This window comes from Leuciscus leuciscus, assembly GCF_965113295.1.
Source record: "Leuciscus leuciscus genome assembly, chromosome: 16".
Taxonomy (NCBI): Eukaryota; Metazoa; Chordata; class Actinopteri; order Cypriniformes; family Leuciscidae; genus Leuciscus; species Leuciscus leuciscus.
The window spans coordinates 29,405,749-29,430,982 of NC_138740.1; the positions used below are offsets into that span (position 1 = coordinate 29,405,749).

At 40.7% G+C, this 25,234-nt stretch overlaps 1 protein-coding gene across 9 annotated transcripts in view; it reads left to right on the top strand.

The window, feature by feature from the left end:
* Window positions 1–452: 452 nt before the first annotated feature.
* The window catches only part of celf4 (CUGBP, Elav-like family member 4), a 100,739-nt gene continuing 75,957 nt past the window's right edge, over window positions 453–25,234 (top strand). For 2 of the 9 annotated variants that reach the window (XM_082140323.1, XM_082140327.1), the window contains exon 1: window positions 457–1,146. In XM_082140323.1, the coding sequence (XP_081996449.1) occupies window positions 882–1,146 (265 nt within the window). In that variant the 5' untranslated portion in view covers window positions 457–881. Of the gene's footprint in view, window positions 1,147–25,234 lie in introns of all 9 variants that reach the window. The other 7 variants (XM_082140325.1, XM_082140322.1, XM_082140328.1 and 4 more) reach the window with 6 other exon arrangements.

Genomic DNA, 25,234 nt, shown 5'->3' on the forward strand with positions numbered 1-25,234 from the left:
TTGCTTCTCATTCAGCGAAATACATTTTTTACGAATAAGTGCTACTACTAATAATAACTATAATAATAACAACATTCAAAGGATTTATCGAAGGTTGCATGCATAAGGCTGTTTTTGTCCTTGCACTTTCCGAGCGTTTCAGCACTGTCGCTGTCCATTAGCTCCCTCTGCGCTTTACAGCGAATTTGGGTGAATCCTTTGATGCTTTCCCGAAAAATGCACATAGGGGAACATTATGCATTGGAGTGCGTTGGAAAACCATTGCATACACGTTTTTTTTTTTATATATATATAAACAGATTGGTCATTCAGAAGGTGCGTCATTCACAAGGCAGCGTACAAAGAGCCGTGCAAATGTGATATTTTCTTTATTTATAGTCCCTCTCCTTCGGCGGAACATACCATGTTACTATATAACGACGAGAGGGGGAGAGAGAGCGTCGTGTGACATAAAGGGAGCTGCTTTTTCTCCTCTTCCTCCCCACTGCACTGAGCGCGTTTGAGACAGCCCTGTCGGTTTAAACCGGGAGGACACCCATACCGACTTCTCAATGCAAAAAATAAAAGGGTAGCTAGAAGCAGGGGCGAGGGGAACGGAGGTAAAGCGAACGCTCACGGTCTGTCTCTCTCTCTCTTTCTCTCTCTCTTTCTCTCTCTCTTTCTCTCGTTTTTTATTACATGAATGAATGAATTGAGTAGTAAGGGACAAATACAAGGAAACACGCCTCCGCCTGGACGACCAAACGCGTTTGATATTTGACTTGTGTTCAATGGTAGGTGTTTGCATCTGTACATTTTCGGCGAAAACCACAGTAGGACGTCTCATCCCGTCATTTGAAACACTTCAGAAGGCGTAGCAGCTGAAAGTCCTCGCGGTGAACATGGCAACTTTAACGAACGGACAGGTGGACGCCGCGGTGCATGGAGGAGCGGCCAGTACGAACGGGCTCGTGAACGGAATAAGCCACACTCACAGTCCCGCGAGCTGCGCCACCATTCCCATGAAGGACCACGATGCCATCAAACTATTCATCGGACAGATACCCCGCAACCTGGACGAGAAGGACCTCCGGCCGCTCTTCGAGGAATTTGGCAAGATCTACGAGCTCACAGTCCTGAAAGACCGATTCACTGGCATGCACAAAGGTACGTTTCGCTCGCGAGAGCAGTTTCCCATTTTATTCCTGTCAGTCTTGGAATTGCTTTGCCTCCGTTTCCATCATAAAATCGAATTCTATGAACAACAGGCTTGGATGTACTAGCTAATTTATGCATATATAAATTTAACATCAAATATGTTAGGGAATAATTCATTAATTGGTTTACTACGAAAGTTAAGTATTGATTTAGAATTGCTAACACAACAACACGAAGCGAATTTTGATAAATAGCAACAGAAGGCAAATGGTAGGCTACTTAGCGGTTTTTGCGCGATCCTATTTTGAGGATGGGGTGGCGGGGGAGGGATAGATGGGTATGGGCTTTTTACTCTTGAAATTGACGTATCTTATTCTATTTCACAATGTTCATACTTTCTGAGTTAGTTGTTCATTCTGGGTTGTCAAGTTTTGAGATTCCACGCTGTGCATTTGTAAACCTTAACGTTCTTGAATATTTTTTAAGGTGAATAACGCCTTACAAATATTGCACGCGACATGTTTAATAACTGCTTATTCATCTGTGTGAGAAGTCACTATAGAGCCAAATTAATCTCCATCTCTCCATTTAACGCGTCTGCCCTCGCTGTTCGACATTTTTTACTGTTTCCCCTCAGATGAGGAGACTAAACACGGCGCGTGAAAGTTTCAGCGACTGTACAAAGCGCATGAATATTTAATGAGGTTATGCACTGAGGCAGTTTGTGATTGGTGTCTGTTGCTAAACATCTCGACATAACGTTGTAGCGTCGTGCTGTGTCGATAAAGCGGTGCTAGCATAACCCAGGGATAAAAAAAAGTGAAGCGGATCCCCTTCAAAAAATGGCAAATGTGGAATGTGTGCTTATCCCAGGGTTAAAACTGGTCTTTACACAGTGTTGAAAAAGACATTAACCCAGGGTTAAAAGCCCTGTAGAGTTCTGTAGAAGCTGTCTTGAGGTCCAGCTCGCTTACAGGTCCATCACTTTGTTAGTCATCAAAATAAGTAAATCCATTTAGACTTGTTCATCTATCTGTGTGTGTGTGTGTGTGTGTGTGTGTGTGTGTGTGTGTGTGTGTGTGTGTGTGTGCGCGTGCGTGCGTGCGGTGTGGGGTGGGGTGGGGTGGGGGTCTGATTTTACCTACATTGTGGTGACTAGATATTCAAGGAAAGAAAAGCCTAAAAATTTACATTGTGGGCTCCAGAAAAGGATCCTAATTATTTAACATACTAAATAATCTTTTAATGAAAATGTATGAAAAGAAACTTTGAGATTTATTAAGTATTATTAGCTCAGTTTAAAAACAATGGAAAGAACCCCACCACAATAAAAAAAAGAATGCGTGTGTTTACTCGTGCGTGTGTGAGCCTCTATAAACATTTCCGCCAATTAGTTTTCTTTAGAGATCGTGTTGTGTGCACAACAAAAACTCCCTGGTATACTATCTGAGACAAGTAGCCTATTATCTTGTGTCTTTTGTCTAAGTATGATTGTGCGAGAAGTAAAAGTAAATGGCAGCCGTCAAGACAATGAAAGAGGAACATTATGAGCAAGGATGGGATCTGTACTGAAAGGGTCTGTCCAGTAACCTCTTAATTGGGGTCGTGTAGCCATGATTGTTCCTGTTGTATTGCTTCACAATAAAATATTAATTTATGGTGACAGTCAGTCCACACAATAGCATTTCAGTGTGGTGTGTTCTAGCAGTAACAGCAGCCGAACTATAATTACCTCCGGCATGCTTATCTTCTCTTTGCCAGTTGGTGTCATATGCAGCAACTCGCGTCTCCGGTTAGGTTCAGCCGCAACTGTGCCTTGTTTGTGCGCTCGCTTGCTCCTGCAGTGTGGTAATAACTGCCGAAGTATTGTACCTGTGGTGTGTTCGGAATGATCAATTCCTGAAGCCCTCAGCCAAGGGTCCAAAGGGGGTCTCCCTAGGAAGATCTTCCCAGGGGTGTCATTATTTCACAGGCTTGTCTAATTGATCCCCAACCCAGAGGACCTTGTTTGGCTTTAGGGTCACATCAGTGGCTAATTTACCCACCCAACCCTGGGAGTCGAGGGAAGAAGCTGCTTACCCAAGCCCCAGGGATGAAGTCCCGCCGTTGTAGTAAACAAAGCTGTCCTGTGTATGTGCCTAGCAAAAATGTGGCTTTGAGAAGCGGATCTGGGGAGGGTAGGAGGTTATCTTTTATTAATAGCACCGCTGGAGTACTCCCCATCCAGTGGTTAATCATGTTGCTTGTGAACTATGGGGAGTCGTGCTGGCTGATTCTAGGAACTGTCTCCTTTTTGCAATATATGGTCCTTTATACCCATCCCCCACTGCAGGGCCCGTATTCACAAGTGTGGTCGTCAGGCCTGCTTGGCTCCATGTTACGACTGAGTTTAGTTACTCGTTCACTCCCTCTCCACAACATAAGCACTGGCGTCAGTGTCTCTCAAAATCTATTTCCCTTTGGCAGCAGTGCCGTTCTCTCCGTACCCTGCAGTACGCTGGAGCCTGTCCGCTTTGGAGCTCTCTTTGCTTCAAGAACTTAATATGCTGTTTTTTAAAACTGACCTTTCCCTTCACTTTCAGGAGCAGTAATACCTTGTCACTAGGGCAGCACCCTTAAAAACTGCTAATGTGTACCCTTAAAGTTCACCTTAAATAAAAAAATCTGCCATCATTTACTCACCCTCATGAGGTTCTAAACCTGTATGCATTTATTTCCTCTGTTGAGCAGATATTTTGACTCCATAAAATGAAGGTCACTTTGGACCCAAATGTTTTTTTTTTATATTTTCTTTTGAGTTCCACAGAAGAAAAAAAGTCTAAAAGATTTGGAATGAAATGAGGTGAATAAATGGTGAAACAATTAAACATTTTAGGCGAACTTTCCCTTTAGTCAGAAGTTGCAGTCGTCTTTTCTCCCCTGTTGTGACATAGTGAAACGGCTTCTCAAACAAAACAAAAAATGTAGGGCGGGACTTGATTGGATCATTGCTTGCTAATTGCTGCGATCTCATGTGAGTGACAGGTTCCTGGAGTGGAGGGATCATTGGTGAACACATCATCAGAGAAGAAATGTCTTTGCTAGGAGGAAGGAACGTTAATGTTTTTGATTAAAGATTGCAAGGGCACATGCATTTAAAAAATAATGAGGTAACACTTTAGTTTAGGGTCCAATTCTCACTATAAACTATCAGCTTATTGGCATGCATATTAAGATATTGGCTGTTTATAATCCCTTTTAAAGCACACAGTAATGCCTTATTCTGCATGATCATATTCTACATCCCTTAATCCTACCCAATACCTAAATTTAGCAACTACCTTACTAACCATTAATAAGCAGTAATTGGGAGTTTGAGGCAAAAGTCGTAGTTAATAATCATTTAAATTAAACACTGCAAAATAAGATTTGTCAATTTTGGTTTCATGGGGACGTTAAAGGATCTGCCTCAGTTACAAACTAAAAGCTACCAAGCAACAATTAAAAGTACTTTATTTTTCTGAGAGTGCCTCTCAAACAAATTACTATTTTTTAAAGCTCCATAAATATTCTATTCCTACAGTAGTCTGCCCTTGGTCAGTCTCCTTGATCATTAACATGATCGCATTGTTTTGTTTTCCATCATTATAGGAAGTTCTCCATCTTGGCCCTTCATCCATCACCACCTCCACCCACTTCCTCTCTTCACACGTTATCACCTCCTCCAGCCTGCTGCATGTCTCTGCCGTCTCTGCTCTTCCAATCATGCGATTTTTCTTTCCATTCACTGGCTAGAAGGGGTTTTGTCATCCATTTATTCACTCACTTACCCTCCTACACACATCGTTCAAGATTTACCATTACACTCCACGCTGAGATGAGGTCCTGAATGCTCTCAGTTGGGGTCTTAGGATAACGGAACCAGAACCTCAAGCTTTTCAGTGCAAATATCAGTGTCACTTAAAGACAGTTTCTGCGTCTTGCAGGTAATTGGCAAGCCAGTGCTGTTGAGATCACATCCAAACACAAACTGAAAATTGTCATTATTTACTCACTTTCTTGTTGTTCTAAACCTGTCTGACTTTCTTGTGAATGTTGTGAAAAATGTCCATACACTTAAAGTCAATGGGGTCCAATGTTGTTTGGATCCCAATGTTTTTCAAAATATCTTCTTCTGTATTCCAATGAAGAAAGAAAGTCATACAGGTTTGGAACGACATGAAGTTGAGTAAGTGATGACAGAATTTTCCTTTTTGGTGGAACTACGCCTTTAATTGCTAGCTGTGCATTTTCAGCAGAATCTAAAATCGTCAAGAAAACGATCCCGCGTTGTGCAGGTAAACACCAGAAGCAAACATCGTTGAGAAGCGTGAGCGTTTGAAGTTGTGATGAGTGTAGGTGGAGAGGGAACGCGTTTGATGCTATAAAGAAGCACGTAGGAGGAGACGCTGGATTTTCGTACTATGCTGCTGAATTCTATTTTTGATAGTCATTATTCTCATGCATATGGTCTACTTTTTGAGCTTTGTTTTTGATATGCAGACGTGGCGTGTGGGCATACATTTGATTTCGCCATGCTTGATACGCATCTGGAGAGATGACTGAATAAAGCCTGATGCGTTTTACGTGTAGACTCTAATGAGACACTGAGTGGAGGGGGCTTCATTCATCCTCATGCCTGAGCAGCCAAAGTAATGATTCTGTACATCAGTTATCTAGTCTTTAGACTCCTGTCTCTCGGGAGAAAGTGAGAAAGAGCCGAATGCTACAACACTGGCTAAAGGATGGAGATTGGGAGAGTGATGGATTGAAAAAGAGAGCAGGAGAAGAGGAGAAACAAAACAAAAAAAGATGGATGAAAACAGACTAAAAGAGAGTTTAGCACAGGAATGGGCCTCTGTTTTAAACTGAGTAAGAGAAGTTGACACTGTAAGAGATTTAGATGGAGAAAACCGGGTACTTGGGGCATGCAGGCCTGAGCTGGGGGGGGGTTCTTGAGTCCTCCGTTCACCAGCACTTTCATTTGGCTGCTCTGCGTGACTCAGCACAGCTAATAGAGGCCATTTGTACTGGTCACCAGCAGCTACAGGAAACATGCTGCGGACTTTAACATCTTCTCCTTGCACGCCTTTTAGCGTAGGGGAGATTGCCGCCATGCACCGAATGACTATCACTCCCAGCTTGCAAAGTCTGAGATTTAAATCGTTTGCATTGTCTTGTTTAGCTGTAGCTCACAGCTAGCTTCCATGTTTGAGGGGTGAAGATTGGCAAAACAAATGTATAATGATTTTGGTCACACTTTAGATTAGGGTCCAGTTCTCTCTATTAACTACGGCTTTTGCCTCAATAAACTCCTAAATACTGCTTAGTGCTTATTAATGGTTAGTAAGGTAGTTGTTAAGTTTAGGTATTTGGTATGATTTAGGGATGTAGAATATGGTCATGCAGAATAAGGTATTAATGTGTACCTTATAAGTACTAATAAACAGCCAATATCCTAGTAATATGAATGCTAGTAAGCAACTAGTTAATAGTGAGAATTGCACCCTAAATTAATGTGTAAGGTGCTTTTTATTTTCTAGACAGTTGTGTTTCGACGGTCCAAACAAGCTCTCTTTGAAAAATGTACAAGTACGAATGTTTTTTTTTTCCGTTGGGTTGACGTGTGATCGAGAGACTGTGTTAACGGGGAGGAAAATTCTGTTTCTGGGCAACCTAAACCTGAGTTTCTGGGCAGGATTTTTCCAAAAGACAATTGGATGTCCTTGCCGGAGAAAGAGAAATGCTGGGTTTTTCCTCCTGCGGCTTGGTGTTAATTCAGCTCGCGTCCTGGACTCACCATTGCATTGCTGTTGCATCATCTGCACACACAGCGTTTCTCTTTTTTTCTCCCTCTCTAGCTCGTTTGGATCTGCAGATGTTCCTAGCCTCGGCCCATCCCAAATCCTCTCAAGCCTCTAGTCTCCGATTGCTCATCCCTGCCGAGAAATCGCAGACAAGCTCCCGCTTCGAGTGCGGTATCTGCGGCGCGTGATCGATGCGCCTGTTTTGTTTATGAGTGAGTCGACGTGTCACTGCGTATGTCGCCGTTGTCCGTAGGTCGCCTTCTCAAAATGCAGCATTGAATACAAGTAGCACTGGTGGCACGAACATGCATGTAAATACGCATCCATGAGAGCAGGCCCATTTTTCAGGCAGACAGTCAAGAGGGTGGCAAAACTGTTTTTGTCCAGTGTAATTTGAGGCGATGCAACAGAGGTCGGCCATCAAAAGAAAAGATAGTTACTCAAGGTGAGCAATGACTTGCTGATGAAAGAGAGGAAAAAGGATACGCTGCATGTGTTGGCCACAGGTTTGGAGTTCTACAGGATAGAGGACCTGTCTAGCAGTCCTAACCTTGCGGTGGTCCTTATTAGCTAGTGTGACCCTGTTGTCTGAATTGGGCCAAAACGTAGCCATTTTCTCATACCTCAGGGCTCTTTAAATCTCGTCTCAGATCTTTCAGTCGCACGGACAGCATGGAGACGTGTTTATGCGCAACAGCTAATCCCAAAACACTCATCTCATGAATTTCATCTGTTATATACCATAACTCTCTGTCAGATAGCTGTGTGAACTTTTAAACTGGAAGTAATGCCGCTTGGCGGAGGCGATTTACTTTCTAAATTGAAAACTATGCAAATATGCTACGCTGCGCAGCTTTTGCAGGCTTCCTAAAATTTTATCCTGCAAGATTTATGTCCGGCGTAATGGCCTTGTTGTGTTTTCATATATTTAAATAGCGGGACTCGAAGAGCAAGGCAGGGCTAAACTGGGTTCAGCCTTAAAAGTTTTATAAGGTTTAGCTGTAATTTCATATAAACTGTGCGGATGAAAGCCCGAGGCCACACCCCCCTCTGCGGCACACTGGTTTTATCTCGCCCTGCCTGTGAATCACAATTTTGATTTAAGAACCTCCGAAGCCTTGCAGTTTCTGAAAACAACTCTAGCAAAATTAATAGTTTCTGTTTTCAAACTAGTTGCATCATCTAAGTGTTATTGTGGTGTGTGTGTGTGTTAAATATTTAAAGGGTTTAGGAGTGATATGTGCACTGCTGTCTAGGCAAGACTAAGAAAAGGTGTCAAAGTGCTCACAATACAGAAAGAAAACAGAGCTGTCAGTCAAATTGCTTCAGATTCGTCTGGAGAAGCTTTTTTGCCTCGAAATGCAGACTATCATGTAGTATATTTCCATTTTTCTTGCTGTAATCTAACACTGATGATTCAACTAATGAAAAATGTTTCTATGTGTAATAGCAGTTGATTTTATATACAGTATATTTCCATTAATAGACATTTTTATTTTTTGACAATTTTTGCGAATAATAAATTGTGAATTTACTACCTTTTTTTTCTCATTTGCTTCATTTGACGTCTACGTCAGTAGCTAATCACTGCTAGATTCCCCATGGTTCCAGAGTTATTTGTCACTTAACATTTATGGCTTATGTGATTGGTTCAAATTCTGTGTTTGCCCATGAGCAAAGAAGGAAGAATGCAGGTTGCATAATTCTGAGGGGAATGTAAACTTTCTCCAGGTATTACAATGTTTTTATAAGCTATAACCTATTTAGACCAATGATTGCTTATATTCTCCTCAGAAACTTTTTTACTCCATTAAAAAAAATACAAAAATAACAACAACCATTGTCATTGTAATTTAACATGATTTTTTTAATGAAGCGTTCCTGATGCGATCTGAGAATCTACATAGCATCCGTCTTGTTAAAAATACACGAGTGTGCTCTTTTTTTCTAAGCCCTTTATTTTAAATTCTTTTTTTCTCATTATGTGAAGCGTTACCTATTTGTTAGTCTAATGATGCTGTTTTCAAACTCCATTAATTAGTGTGCAGAGAATGGTGAGGTAGAGAACTAAAAGCCTAGGTAATAGCTTAGATCATTTTCACTGTATGGACTGATTTAAGCAAGCAACATTTTAATTACTTTTTGATGTAAACGAGCAATAAGAAGGAGAAAAAGAGAGCAAACTATTTGAAAAGGAATGAAGAGGCTGTGTACCGTTAATCATCATTGTGTCTTTTTATAGCGGATTGTAAATAGGGCTACACTGAAGATGTACAATTACAATGAACCTGGTTGTTAGACTAACTGTTGGTTGTTTGACTATGAGCAGGTTTAGAAAGCCTTTTTTTGCAGTATATGCATTGATTGTTTTAAGAAAAATCTGTGGAAATGTGATAAATGGAGCTGAGAATACCACACTCTTATTGGCAAATGAGAACTTTAGCCAGATGTTTAACACAAATAATTGATTTGTTTTATTTTGTTTTGTTTTTGAGCTGTACACCAGTTACAGTCCTGGTTCACATCTTTTCCTATGGAAGACAAATTTAAACAAAAGTACTGAGTAATATTAATGAACTACATGTACTTACTATAGAGTTATGGTTAGGGTTTAGTTTAGGGTTAGTTGCTTGTAATTATGCATAATTTACAGTTATTACTATAGTAAGTACATGTAGTAACGTGTAAGTATGTCACTTTAAAATAAAGTGTTACCAAAATCCCTCCTTGAATGTAAGATCTTTTTTTTCTAGTGGTTCAGTTTTCTTTAAGGAGATCTTGAATCAAATTACATCCTAGCACCTTTATAAATACCTAACATAATCATAAAAAACAAACAAAGAGTAGCTTTGACATTTCAAAATCCAGCCTCAGTGTCAAAAAAGCTTCTATGTAAGGGATAGTAGATGTGTAGACATACTTTGTGAATGGTGTTTGTCCCAATTCTGTGAAAATCTCTTTTACAGATGTGTGTACCTGGCTGTGATGTGTAATACTGAGCACATTTTACACAAATAAACAGCCGTTAAAACTTATGGATCCAAAGTGTAGAACTTGAGTTTCCATGCATGCATTGCAGGAAGTAGTAGTATTTAAAATCCTGCAATGAACAAATGAAACAATTTTCCATGGGTCAGTGATAGCATGAGCGCACACAGTGTGGCAGAGTTACGGGCCCTTAATGGGTCTTTGCTTTATACAACACTCACTCACCATTTCCTTGTAAACAACAGCCTGTGTATGTATTAAGCGTATGTGGTAGCTAAAAACATCCTGGTACTTGATGTTTCGGCTTGCATATATTATATATTATATTTTCTCATCTTATTATACATGACTGAACCAACATTTGTTTATGTCATATTGAATAGTCAAATAGATTAGCTATATTAAGCATAACTTGTCTTTTCTTTATGACAGAAGCAACAGTGCATTAAGAACTGCAGTTTTGTGAGCTACATGTCAGAACAGCCATTGATTTTTATTTTTATTATTTGAAGGACTTACCAGAGTACGTTTATACAGACAAAAGGTGTTCTCGTACCTATGCTAATGTACCATCTTTTACTGAGCTGTCTTGAGATTTATCATGCAGGGTTTGATATAAAACAGAGGATGTATGGAAACTAGTTGTTTTCAGAGAAGCAGGAGGGCATTGTGGGATACATGAGGGTGGAGGATATGCTTTGCCTGCAGTCGGAGCAGATCAAGATGGTGATATGATACCGGCCGACTCCAGCGCGTGGAGATTGCAATGTTTATGTATGCGGCAGTATATGCGTAAGTGTATATGTATAGCATTCAAAGGAAGCTGTGTGTATCTACTTATCTTTTGGTTGTTGATTCTCGGCATCCTTTGATATAAAAGTGATTTGACGGCGCTCATGTACCCCAAGAAAAACACGTAATGATTCTGGAACAACCCCCTATTAAACCATTATGAGATTATAATTAGCTTGACGTCTACTGAAACAGTCTATTTGTTATTCATAGGGGAATACGATTTTTTTTATTGAGGCATTGTTAATAAATAAATCCTCATTAGTGATTTTCCCACTCAGTGTTATTGCATGTAAATAGGATTTTAATGTCATGATATTTATTGGACTGAAATTCATTCGGCATAAGACGTTTAAAGACCAACCGGACTGCTAGCACATCAATAACCTTTTTGTCTGTGTTTTCTTACAGCTTAGAGCTACGGAACCCGAAAGCTGTTATCTTAAGATTAAAGTGGCTAAAACAAACCTTACGAAAGATTTGTTCAGAACTGTTCAGAATTTAAAAAGTTATTTTGCTTGTCTTTTCACTCTTACAGAAAACCAAAAATAAATTCAATGTTATGAGGGTCAGGGTTCAGTTCAAACCTTTTCATTAACCCACTGCCATCGGAGTGGCTGTTAATGCACTTTTAATTCATGGGATGATTTTTTTTTATTTTTTAAGTTTGCATTTCAATTGGATGTGAGAAAGCTGGAGCAATTGCAGGCATCTTTTAAGGTTTGTTTTGGGAATTAGGAGAATATATGAATAAGTTATAAGAATGCGAGAGAGAGAAATAGGGGAGGTCAGACTGCAGAATGCTGCTGGGAATAAACTCAAGAATCTTCAGATTCTTCCAGAATGGAAGTCTGAAAGTTGCAGCTTGGATTTCAACCGTGCTGTGAAAGTCTCTGTGGCAGTTTAAAATGTGCAGAGCCCACTTTCTGAGGCAGAAAATCTGTATTTCATGCCCAAAATGGGCATTAAACCTGCACTGAAAGTGATGCCACGAAAAGCCTTGGTGCTTGAGAAGCCCCTCCGTTGAAATATGTGCGACATAACATTTGCTCATGAATTTTAATATGTTTGGGTTTATTGGGAGGGGGGGGGGGGGTCTTCATTTGCAAGAAAGCATGAAAGAACGCGATAAAGATGGATTGCAAGGGAGGGAGGGGGGTTGGATAAAAGAGAAAGGAATCGGGCAGAAAGAGAGAACAGGGGAGTCCCTGAGACAGATGTCACCCTCACCGCAGATTGATGGCTCTTGGCCGGTTTCCACGCCGAGCTTTGACCCCGCTGTCCTTTGCAGTAATTTATAGGTGACGGTTTTAAAGATTTAAGCACTATTTTGTGGCCTCGGACAGAGAACGACCTTCTAATGCAGGGTCGCAGTCGGTCGGGAGCTAAAAATGAGCCTACTCGCACCCATGCAGATCTGACAGTGCAGTACTGAATACATGAATTTGTTGTTGAATTCTCGCAGGCCAGCCCGATTAATTAAAAACACTGTTTGTTTTAAGGATGTGGATTTTATTTTAAATATACAGTGTGAGTGTGGATGACATTCAGGGTAATAACTTTCAGCTTGAAACATAGAGGACTGGAAAGGGGAAGTGTAGGGGGACTAGACACCCTGTGCAGCTTTTGGCTGTGTATCCAGTGGACCCAGCTGGGTCTGTTGTTGGATGAGGTGTATGAGAGGCCCTTATGTCTGCAGCAGTGGCTCGTGATCGGTGGGGGGGCTGGGCTCTCTAGCACATCATCACTCATTTGCAATTTAATGGCCCCAGAGATCACCCTTTCCTCACCCCACCAGCCCATTCCCAGCATGGCAAAGCTTATTAGCAGAGGTTTTAAATAATAATAATCTCCAGTGAATCTACTGCGCTATCCCTCCCCCTTTCGAGATGCCTGGTCAGCGGGGTCCACCAGGGTGGCACAAAAAAAGAGCTCTTTTGTTTATTTTGGCAGGGTTCAGATTGAACCGCGAGATGTCTATAATACCTGTTCATCTAAAAGAATAAAATATTAATTCAGTTAATTAAGTTCACTTGTGACTTTTTTTTTAAGAGCGTTCTTAAAATAATTTGCTAGCGGTAAAACATCTACTATAATATAATGAAATATTTGTGACTTATCTTTATTTGTTTATGTTGGAATTTGAATTGGCCACACCCTATCATTCTATTGTTCCATCTGTCGTTCTATCTATATATTGTTCTATTATTTTATTTACATATTTTTCTATCATTCATTTGTTTGTTCTATCCATCTATCTACTGTTGTTTGTTTGTTCTATCTGTTTGTCTATCTATCTATCTATCTATCTATCTATCTATCGGTTGGTCGTTCACGCGCACTGTCGTTTGTTCGTTTGTTCTATCTATCTATCTATCTATCTCATTAGTTTGTTCTATCCATCTATCTGTCATTTGTTTGTTAATTTGTTCTATTTATCTATCTATCTATTTATCTGTCTATCGTTCATTTGTTCTAACTTCTATCCATCTATCTGTCGTTTGTTTGTTCTATCCATTTAACTATCATTTGCTCTATCTATCCATCTATCGTTTGTTTGTTCATTTGTTCTATCTATCTTATAGATATCTATCTTATCATTCGTTCATTCTATCTATCGTTCTGTGGCTTTCTAGTTACAGTTATATGAATTTCTTTAAATTACAATCATATTTGATTCTGTTTGGAAAAAATTATTTTTGCAATTCTACTGGCATAAATATTAGACTCTTCATCTTTACGAAATAAACAGTGTACTTTTGCTTTGTTTTTTTGTTTTGTTTGCTTTTTTTAAGAAAGTGTCTTTCGTTAGTTTCAATCTATGACTCTGTTTTCCCTGGAGACCTCCAGTCGATGCAGACATATTTAGACCTGTCTGGAGGTAGCAGACTACATTATTACAAAGCCATAATGTTCTGTAGAGAACCATATTGTCCCAGGCTTTGATGACACTGATAACGATGACTGGCTAACAATGCTCCTTTTAGTAGGCAAATTATAGTCTATGCAAAGTATTCTCTCTTTTAATTCCCATGTCATACCCACGTGTAGTTGCACGCTGCTACACTACCTCGGATGCCCTGCCCGAGGGCATTAAATTCACAAAAAAAGACTTGAAATTGAAGCTCTGCAGTCCTACTTATTCAAGGAGAGAAAGATAGCATAGGGTTGCTCTGCCAAACGGATAAATATGACGAGTTTTGAGGATTGTAGAAACCGTGGGCCTCCTCACCCTGAGCAGCTTAGCTGTCCTCTTTTTAAAAGAGTGAGGAACATGGGTATCAGCGTGAAGCAGCCGCGAGGGCCTTCGTCTGTGTGCATGTGCAGGATTTTAGGAGAGCAGCCATAATGCTCTGTTTCCTGCAGAGAGTCAGCTTGACTTCCTGTCTGGGCCGCGCTCACATTGGAAACGTTATGGAGCGTGCGTTTGATAAAACATTGTCTGTTTACAAATCCTATTATGCACGTTTGCTGTGTCCTTGGAGTTGATTGCCGGTCCATGTTAGCTTTAGTAAACGTCTTAATTGCGTTAAATGGGTAGAAAAGCTGGCAGATTAGAAGCCATTAATGAGCGTTGTGTGAGCGAGCGTATTCCCGAGATGGCACTTTTGTTGGGGTTGGCAGGCGAGAAGGGAGAGAGTATGCCAGCGTCACCTTGAAACTCGAAAACACTGGAGAAACAGGTCATTGTGTCTCTGCTGAAAAAAGGTACACATCGCTCTCCCTCGCTTTCTCACTCGCTCTCTGCACCCTTTACAATCTCTTTGGATTCTCTCCCTCCCTCTCGCTCTCTCTTTCCATCTGAACAGTAGATAAGCTCACTGAGGGAGAGTTTAAAGGACTCTCCATTTGTGTATAAATAGCTTAGGATGAATTATTGAGGGACCCAGGGTTACTAATAATCCCCCTGGACCCATCCGACAATGACACAGAAGATAGAGGGAAAACAATTACGCTGGGTTTCTCCTGAGGAGGACTGGGCGGAAGGATGGAGGAGGAGAGGGGGGTGCAGACGGAGACGCCGCAGAAGCCCCTCACCGGCTTCCCGTCTTGGCTAATAAAGCCAATTAAGTCGGTAGAATCAATGGGCATGCGAGCGGTCCCGGAAAGAGGAAGCATAATGATTCATGTCCTCCACCCGGAACGTCCCGTCCCTTTTGTCCACGCGGCCAGGAGGACAGCGGGACACTGACGGGATGAGACAAGAGGACCGTGGGGGAATATTAAGGAGCTGTTTGTGTCTGCTGGTGTCAATGCAAGGACGGCACAGAGAGGGTGAGAGGTGCAGACGGACAGGCCGGTCACCCTGCCATGCGCTCGCTCGCTTTCGGCAGGACGGTCTCTGCTCTCTGGTCTGTCTGCGCTTCAGCTCTAGCAGGTGGATCTTGGGTACGTCTCAAAAGCCGGACCTCTGTGGATGCGTATGTCTGTAATACTTAAAGAAAGGTATCCATCAGTGTATGCTTTATATGTGGGTGTTTCTTCAACTTTAGGCACTTTAATGGTCACAAGGGTTGATTTTATCATTTTTTTAATTAAAAATAACATATTTCAACTGTATTTAGTTATGTTAAGGTAACATTAAAACATAATTTACTTTTTCCTACTTTTTAAATGTCTTTTTTGTATAGATTTTATTATTTTTCATCAATTTTGTGTGAAAATGTTATTTCATTATTTCAGCCTTAAATGTTAGCTATGAAAATAGACTTAACAAGAGAGTCAGCCATTATTTTCCAAAAATGTTTAAAATGACATTTCCATCACATAATGCTGTTGAATACTCTGATGCATGTGTATATATACTGTTAGACATTGTTAGATAATTATATATGTACGAATGAGTGTAGGTATAAAAGTAAAAAAATTAATTCAAATTTTTATGCTAATACTGGAAATATAAGTGTGGCTACAATTAAAAAGTCCCTCTCACCTTTTCAATCTCAGTCTCAGACACTCTCAAAGTGTTTACTTCAAAATATGGTTGTTAAAAAACTAGAAAAACTCTGTCCCATTTAGCTTTCCGTAGTCCAACGCACATTGTGTATATAGCCTACAGTAAACTACCGTTTAGAGTCGGTACAATTTTTAAATGTTTGTGAAAGAAGTCTCTTATGCTCACCAAGGCTGCATTTATTTGATAAAAATATATAAAAGCAGTAATATTGTGAAATATTATAACAATTGAAAAAATCAGTTTTCTATTGATTTTATAATTTTAATATTTGTTTTAATTTATTCCTGTGATGCCAAAGCTGAATTTTCAGCATCATTACTTCAGTCTTCAGTGTCACATGATGCTTCAGAAATCATTCTAATATGCTGATTTGATGCTCAAGAAACATTTATTATTATTAATAATTAATGTTAAAAACAGTTGTGCTGTTAAATACAGTATTGATACTTTACTTTTTTCAGGAAAAGTTCAAAAGAACAGCCATTCTTTATTTGAAATAAAAATGTTTTGTAACATAAGACAGTTTTAATGCATTCTTACTGAATAAATGTATTCATTTCTTTCTTTTTTTTTAAACTGACAAAGTTTTGAAGTGTAATGTATGTCGGTTATTCTCTGGATTTGTCACATATCGCAAGGTTCATGGCATTGTGTCTTAATAAAAGACTTGCAAGAACCTCGAGTTGTCAGTCTCGTGTCTTGAATTTGCAAACTCTTCAAGCGCAATTGTACATTCCACTTTGTTATCAGAGTTATGCCTTTGAAATATTCAGTACTTCATCTAGATGGATCTGACCAAAAAGTCAAAAGGTTGTCTGCAGAACTGAAAGTGCGCACAATCATTTAAATGAGCTTTCACTTTGTTGCAGAATATACCAAAAGTCAAAAGTTTGGCTTGTTACTCTACAGATGATTTATAGAGCAGATTGCAGCTCTGAATGATTTTATTAGTGGTCGTGCATGAAATGGTCGTGCATGAAAACTTTCAGGGCTAAAGCCCACTCGTAGCATTGTCCATCTCTCCGACCCTGCCAGTGGGAAGGACGTTGATTTGTAAACCGCTGTGAAATGCCACATTACTGGCTTTGATTAGTCCCGTGGCTTGGCAGCACATTTACGTAAACCTTGACTTTACTGCTTTCCTACATGACATCTCGCTAACAAGCTCTCGGTATTAAACACACACTCCCTCACATCTTTGCTCTAACAATACTATATTTGGTGAGCCAAAGATATTTTCTACCCTCTTTTAGTGCAACCTTCAGTTCTTGTATTTCAGAGCCTGGCAGACGGGCTTATCCTTGATACTTCGGTGAAGCCCCACAGAGCCAGGATGTAATTGACTGTCCACTTTTGAACACCACACGACTGAATTTTCTATTATCTGTCCAAAAGGTGATGTAAATTCAATTCAAAAAGGCTTGGTTGAATTAAGCAGTGTGTGCGTTTGAGAAAAGAAGGTAGAGAGAAATTGAAAGACCTGCCTTATAGTGTTACACGGTATGTATCGGATGTGTGAAGATGTATTCATGAGCATAAATGTAAAATTGTCGTGTCGTGAATGTGATTGCGCCGCTGTCCCAGCGGATGTCTGTGCACGTGTAGGTTTGTGTTTATAGTCCCTATGTATTGTACGTTAATGCATGTGTATAGTTGTGTGAGCAAACAAGTAAATTAGTTACTTGTGAGACTGTTAACACACATGGTGGTGGAAGAGTGTGGAGCTGTATTTATTGCATGTACTGTAGTGTGTGTTCATACTGTCTCTGGGTCCTTTGGGAGTATGGAGTTGGGGGGGGGGGGGACTGTGTCCTAATGATGCGTTTTCTACACCATTGATTCAGTAGCTCTGCTCCACAGTAAATCCTTCACATGCAACACATTAGAGCCCAGGCTTTTTCCTGCACCAATCGATTCACAGAACTTACAGCCGTTCCTCTTTTCTCCTGTCCTCCGTTCTGCGCTCGTCTCCATTCCTCGTGCCCCTCGGCTTTCCTTTCTTTTTCCTTTTCTAAAGACAATATAAGTGAATAGAGTTCTTTCTTTCTCTCTGTCTGTCTGTCTGTCTGTCTGTCTGTCTGTCTGTCTGTCTTTCTGTCTGTTTGTCTGTCTGTCTGTCTGTCTGTCTTTCTTTGTGTCTGTCTTTCTTTTTGTCTGTCTTTCTGTATTTCTGTCTGATTGTCTTTCTTTCTGTCATTCTGTCTATCTTTCTTTGTGTCTGTCTTTCTGTTTGTCTGTCTTTCTTTGTCATTCTGTCTGTCTTTGTGTCTGTCTGTCTGACTGTTTGTCTTTCTGTCTTTATGTCTGTCTGTATTTATGTCTGTCTGTCTGTCTGTCTGTCTTTCTTTCTTTCTGAAAATGTTGGAAAAAATGTCACATTTCAATGGTAGTGTATGTCATGTCATTGGGGAGTTCAGCTCATATGCCATCTCAAGGTTCTTCTTTTTCTCCCTGGCAAGGGATTCAGCAGAGGGGAACCCAGGTTTAGTATTAAAGCCCATTAGAAATGCATCCACCGACCTCCTCAAATATTCCCTCACACTACCACTTCATTCCACTGGAATAATGTCACTCAAGGAGAGGACTCATTAGTCCCAGAAACAGCTCCTGAATATTTAAGGCCTATTTTATTGAATCAAAAAAGAAAAGCTTGACATGGTTTCGGCACAGTAATTGAAGATCTCGTTCTCTCTTACTTTCTCTTTCTCTCTCTCAGATTACTCTCTGAGCTCATATTGCTGTCTTCAAAGTGCATTTTTATTTAATCAGGGGGTTACTGCGTCCAATTAAATATTTTAAGAAGACATGTTGTTTGGAGGTGGGGGTAGGGCGGAGCGGAGCGGCGCAAAGGTGTCCTGGAGTATTTCAGGAGACCTTGAATTCTCAGACTTTTGGAGGACAGTTTATTCAAATTACCCATGGTGTACAGGGATACTCATGTTAAAGGGAGGAGGGAAAACCTTGGGAATTTGGTACTACTACCTTTGCTCAATCTCTGCCACCACAAAAGCGATGAACACTATTGCAGACACAGGCACGGCAACTAAAATGACGTGAACAAACATGACAGTGCTTGGAAACACTTTTTAGAACAATAAATGTTTGATCAGCACATATTGATTTGAGTACACACAAACCACAGCTGGAAATGTCTCCTCTTACCTGGTGTGTTTGTGCCAGTTTGTTATTTGGTTGTTTTTGGTGCACCAGTGATTATTGTCAAAACTGTCTTGGGTTATTGCCCTCACAGAAACTTTTGAAGATGAATGCTTCTTTGGCCAGATGATCAATTGGATTATTTGCAGTGGCAGGTATAAATAATGACAGTAATAAGCAAAAACAAGTGAAGGAGCAGCTATAATTTATTATTCATATCATGAATCCCAATTATTATAAATGACGCCTGCATTATTCCATTGCCCTCTCCTTTACTCTCGAAACCTGTTGTGCAAATAAAAACCAGAAGGCTTCTAGTGAAATACTAATTCAATAGTAAAACGGCTACTGAAACCACCACTTTTGATTCGAGATATAGCCTACACTGTTCTGTGCATGTACTATACTTAAATTGCAATGTCTGTGGTTACAGAACATTGATATTTACATTTACAGATCAAAATTTGTATGTATTTGGAGGGATTTGTTTACAGGTTACAACTGTATTTGTGTTATTGACATTTTCTAAGCATTCTTTAAAATGTGAAAAAGCTGAAGAATTCCAGTTCATTCAGAGGAGTAGAACAACAACATGTGGCAATGTGTTTTACTTCTCTTTAAAAGTGTTACAAATATTTTTTGTGTAATATTACATGAAAAGATGTGTGAAGTTATAACTCTGAGCAATGCAAGTTATTACAGTGATTACAAGGTGAACACTGTATTGAAATTCCTCTTCTTCTTTTTTTTCTCTACAATTAATTCAGCCCGAACCACTTAAACTTTGTTTCCATGCTTCCATTATCATTGCAATCGATTTAACAATGATGATGTCATTATAATATGTACATGCTCAATTATGATTGGCCTTGCATTATTTCACATATAGAATCGGCCCCTTCTTTCTTGCATCTTTAAACTGAAAGAACCGTGATGCATGTGTTGGTTCTCATGCAGTGAGACTGAACACGAGATGTTCTGAATGCCATGACACAGCAACTACTGACTAAAACCTAAGCTTGTCTAAACTATAATACTAATCTTTTGCAGCCTTGCAAGCACGAGTATTTCCTTCATGAAATCCTTCTTTTTTTTTTTTTTTTGCAATTGCTCATCACAAAGTCTGACCAAGGCACTGTGAATAGAGTCAGGGCCAGTGATCACCATGGTGACTGGGATGCAGTGCTGAAATACACAAGATATGTGTCACCAGTAATGTGCAACTGATAAAGGGCTTCGTAGGATGGCGTTTTCAAAAACAATTCCTAAATATGCACATTTAAGTCAAGCATATGGTCTATGGAAGTCACAACCCTTCAGTCTGTTGTTAAAATAACATATACTGGAAAACGTGTGGAGACAGAAAGTTAGCACTAGTAACCCCAAGAATGGGAGTCACTCCTCCCAACTAGTCATCCCTTGATGCCAGCACATAAAAATATTGGTTTATTTTGGTGACGAACAGCTACATTAATGCGACTAATTCATCATTATTGTATTTCAAGATAAGGCTAAATGTATTTGTAATCCAGTTTAGATTTCACTAGTTGATTTTGAATTTTATAGGGTAGAAACACTGATTCATTTAATTGCTGACCTAAAAAAATAAAAATAAAAAAAACTTTTCTGAAAGCATCCAGGGTGGTGACAGTTGAGTAAAGACACTTTGGCCACATTTTGTTAACTTCGGATGATTTGTATCATGAGCATTTAAGATTAATTTAATTGTTTCTCTATCATTCTTTCTGCTTATTTACTTTGCTTCTGTATCTCCAGCTTTGTGTGTGTGTGTCCATGTGTCCATCCCTTAAGGGTGTCTGCAGAAGGAGAGATAAGACGCTAGTGTAGGACACTAGTGGAGAGTGTTCACAGAACATCTCGGTTACATTTGTAACCCTCGTTCCCTGAAGGAGGGAACGGAGACGTTACGTCAGTGACTGACAAAATGGGGGTTTTGCTAGAGAGCCCTATCATCTTCGAGTATTAGAAAACGAGCCAATGGTATAAAAAGGAGCCGAGAGTGCTATCTCGCATTATGTTACCTGCTGAGGAGCCGAGACTGTGCGCCCCGGCCGTTTCAGCAGCGGAAGGAGGGGGACTGTGCGCCCCGGCCGTTGTAGAGTCTTGATCTACAGCGGAAGTGGCATGCGGACGTAACGTCTCCGTTCCCTCCTTCAGGGAACGAGGGTTACATACGTAACCGAGACGTTCCCTTTCAGTCAGTCACTACAGGTTACGTCAGTGACTGACGAAATGGGGGTTCCAATCTAATCTCGCTACTGTGGCTGTCTTCCAGTGTCTTGAGCTATGCAACCTCGAGATGGTAAGAGGAGTCTTGCCGAGAAAAAGACACGTGCTCGGAGGAGACTTTCCGTGGAAATACACATATGGGGGTTGCCCAACCGGGGAACCATGCACATGGAGGCACCTAACCGATCACGAGGGCTGACCAACCAGGCTCTGTGCCTGGTAAACCAAGACAATGGCGTCCACTATCCAGTGAGACAACCTCTGCTTGGAGAGAGCCTTTCCCTTCAGCTTCCCACCGTAACAGACAAAGAGCTGGACTGAGGTCCTGAAACACCGCATTCTGTCTATGTAAGCACAAAGGGCGCGTACTGGACAGAGCAGTGCCAAGGCTGGGTCTGCCTCCTCCAAGGGCAGCGCTTGCAGGTTCACCACCTGATCTCTGAAGGGAGTGGTGGGAACCTTGGGCACATATCCAGGCCGGGGTCTCAAGATGACGTGAGAGTTAGCCGGCCTGAATTCCAGGCATGCTGCGTCAACCGAAAATGCCTGCAGGTCCCCTACCCTCTTGATGGAGGCCAAAGCAACCAGGAGCGCCGTCTTCATGGAGAGGTACTTTAGCTCGACTGAGTGCAATGGCTCGAAGGGAGCTCTCTGCAGCGCAGATAGAACAAACGAGTTCTCCCAGCCACCCGCATACCAGGACCCCAGTGTACCCTTTGGCTGCCGCGCCGTCGAGAGCAGAGAAGGTGGAGGACGCCACCGGGCCGCGAGAAGCGAGGTCCTAACTCCATGGAGGTCATTGAGTCTTGATCTTAACACCACGATGGTCATGTTCCCACAATGAGAACATGACTCATCCACGAGTGCTGCCTGAGTGTGATTAAAGCCCAAACACGCTAGGCAGCGCTCGTGACCATGTGCCCACATCCAGAAACACACAGGCAAGACATCTTTAAAAAGACGTGCCCGTGCAGCTCTTTTAGAAAAAAGTAAAGCTCTCTTTAGAAGTGCTGAAGCACCCAGGGGGAAACACGAGCCGCGTGCAAAGTCACTGCACAGACGAGCAGCAGGACCGTGAACCTGCTGAAACGCACCATCACACCAACTGAAGAGAGACACGCGTTGCTGTAGAAGACGAAGAAAGCACATAAACACTTCGGCTCCGAAGCAGAAACATAATGCAAGATTGCACTCACGGCTCCTTTTATACCAACGCGGTGGGGCAGAGGTCGCGATGCAAAAACCATTGGCTCGTTTTCTAATACTCGAAGATGATAGGGCTCTCTAGCAAAACCCCTATTTCGTCAGTCACTGACCTAACTCGTAGTGACTGACTGAAAGGGAATCCTGGTGATCTTATCTTTTCTTTACTTCCCTTTCTCCTTCTTTCCTTCATCCTTTCTTCTCTCTTGTGCTGCAATTTTCACAGCATGCATGACGGAGTGAATTGTCCCCCCAATCATGCTTCTGTCTTGTTTTATAAATTTAAGTCAAGAATTTAGTATGAATTGGCTTGTAAATATTTTGGTGCAAATTCATCACTTGGTATGAAACTTTCTAGTTAAATTATATACACTACAGTTCAACAGTTTGGGATCACTAAATTTTTTTTACAAATGTTTTACCAAAGATTATCCATTTCAAATAAATGCTGTATTTTTTTTCTTTCTTTCTATTCATCAAAGAATCTTGAAAATGTATCACAGTTTCCACAAAAATATTAAACAGCACAACTGTTTTCAACATAAAAAATGAAATAATAATAAAAAATGTTTCTTGAGCACCAAATTAGCATATTTCTGCATTCCTGGGTTTATGCATTTTATAGTAATATTATTTCTTTTTTTTTAATTGCAAGAACATTCCGTTTGGTTTTGTAAGATAAAAATGTTGCTTCTGTGGTTGCCATTTGATGTCTAATATAAAATCTGGATTTTGAAGCAAAAACAGTTAAGAACCACTGGAAGTTTCTCAAATTCATTTTTTATTTGTTTGTTTGTTTGTTTTATTTTTCCAGAGTACTTTGAGACGTGCCCTGATGTTCAAAAGAAACCTACGCCTCTGACAAACCCCTCCATTACCATCCGACCGTTGTGTTTTATCTTCCCTGCTCCCTTTGTACTTTTGTATTTTCTTTTCTCCCTTGCATTTTCTCTCTGTTGTCTTTAAAGTGCTGTTTTGACCAGACGGAAAGAAACAATATTGCTTTTAGAGGACAAACAAATAGAGGTTCTCCATTATCTTTCCGTTCATCCCGTATATGTGTGCGCGTTTGCCTGTGTGTGCGCCCCGGTGCTTGTCAAGTGGGACAGGGAAGCATGCACAAGTGTCCCATGAGAGCTCTAGCCCGTTCTATAACATGACAGGCCCTCAGAGGAGCACGCCAAGCTGTCACACTGAGCTCTCCCCAACGCTAATGAGTCAGAGTTAATTAAAAATCCCAGGCAGGACTGCGGGAGACACACACATCGACGCACACACACATATACGCAAGCGTACATGCGCTCACCCAACCTGGCCAGGGTTAAACACACAGAGTGGACAGCGGGGAAGAATATTGCTGATTCATGCTCTAGCCTCAGGGGGCCCGTGTGTGTGTGAACGTCAGTGCGTGTGTCCCTTGTGTGTGTTTAGCGTCCCTGCGGCCTTTCTGAGGCCACTTTTCTTTTTAGTATCCATTAAAATAGCTACTAAAGTAGTTAGCTACTAGACGGAGCCGATAGCCTTGTGGGCAGCGCTTCGACCGAGTTCGAGTCTCGGATCCTGTTTACACCTGGTATTAAGAAGCGTTTTGGTCGATCGGATCACAAGTGGACGACGCTAAATGCAGGTGTAAATGGGGTCTAAAACATTTTGAGCTTGTCCACTTTCGACCACTTCCAGAGGTAGTCGAAAACGCATTTGACCGAATTGCTTTGGTGCTGTAGACGCTCATGTGGTCGAATGCGTTCAAACAGCCACAAAAGACCGTCTACTAACTGCCAACTGACCTAATGCATAAACGCTATGGGAAGCGCGGTATAGCCAGGTGGGATTTAAACTTTGTCGGCTTGAGACCCAAGCTTGGTTTGAAGACGAAAAAACGTACCAAGCACAATGTTCTCTCCATTCCTGATTTCAAACACTCGCAGCTATCCGAGCAGAAACGAAAGCTGCTGCACTCTGTGTGTTTTTCCGTCGTCTCCGGGCGCGTTCATATGCAAATTGCGCAAGCTTATTTTGTGCATTAGATCGAAAGATCTGAAAAAAACAATAATTTACCCGCCCATTATAGACCCTCCCCTCGAAGAAATCAGGACAGAAGTGGTTGAAAGTGGACAAATGACGTATTAAAACACCAGGTGTAAACGAGAATGTGTCTCCCTCGTCTACTTGTGATCCGATCGGCCAAAACGCATCTTAATAACAGGTGTAAACAGGGCCTGAGATTAATAAATGCTGTAGAAGTATTTTTCATTTTTAGTTCATGTTAACTCTTATATTTAACCAAGGGTAACGGACAAAACTTTATTGTAAAATGCTACTAAAATCTCATATAAAATTTTCATAATTTTACAGGTTTTTTTTAACAATAACTGCAGAAGCTGTGGTTAACATGGTACATTTTTGTATATGATTTTGATTAGTTTTCTTTCATCACCAAAATGGTTTTATGTTTCTTTTTTGTTGAAAAGAAAAGATTAGCACCTTGCTGCAACAAGGGTTTGTTTGAAAAAAAAATTTGTTTTAATTTTCCATTTTGGTTAGCAATCAGTCTTTCCATCTTATCGTCGTTTGTGACACTATTAGCATGCAGGCGGAAATGTCAGCGGCAGATTATCATGTTTACTCAGCATATTAATATATTAGCATTTTTTTAATATTAATGCAAGATTAGCATAAACATTAGCATCCATTAACATTCTTTTGCATATTCAAATTTGCTTACCTCATGTACAAATGCGACGCTAATCGTTTCAGCTTTTGTTCAGTGGTTATTCCACTCAATTCCTATCCCAGTGGGATTTTTTGATTAAGTTGACGCTGAAAAGATTCATGGTTGTTTTTAGCAAACTACTTTAGCGGGGTGAGATTAGCATCGTATGAGTGTGAGTGCTTGTTCGAAGAGCTGGATGTTAACACAAACTCA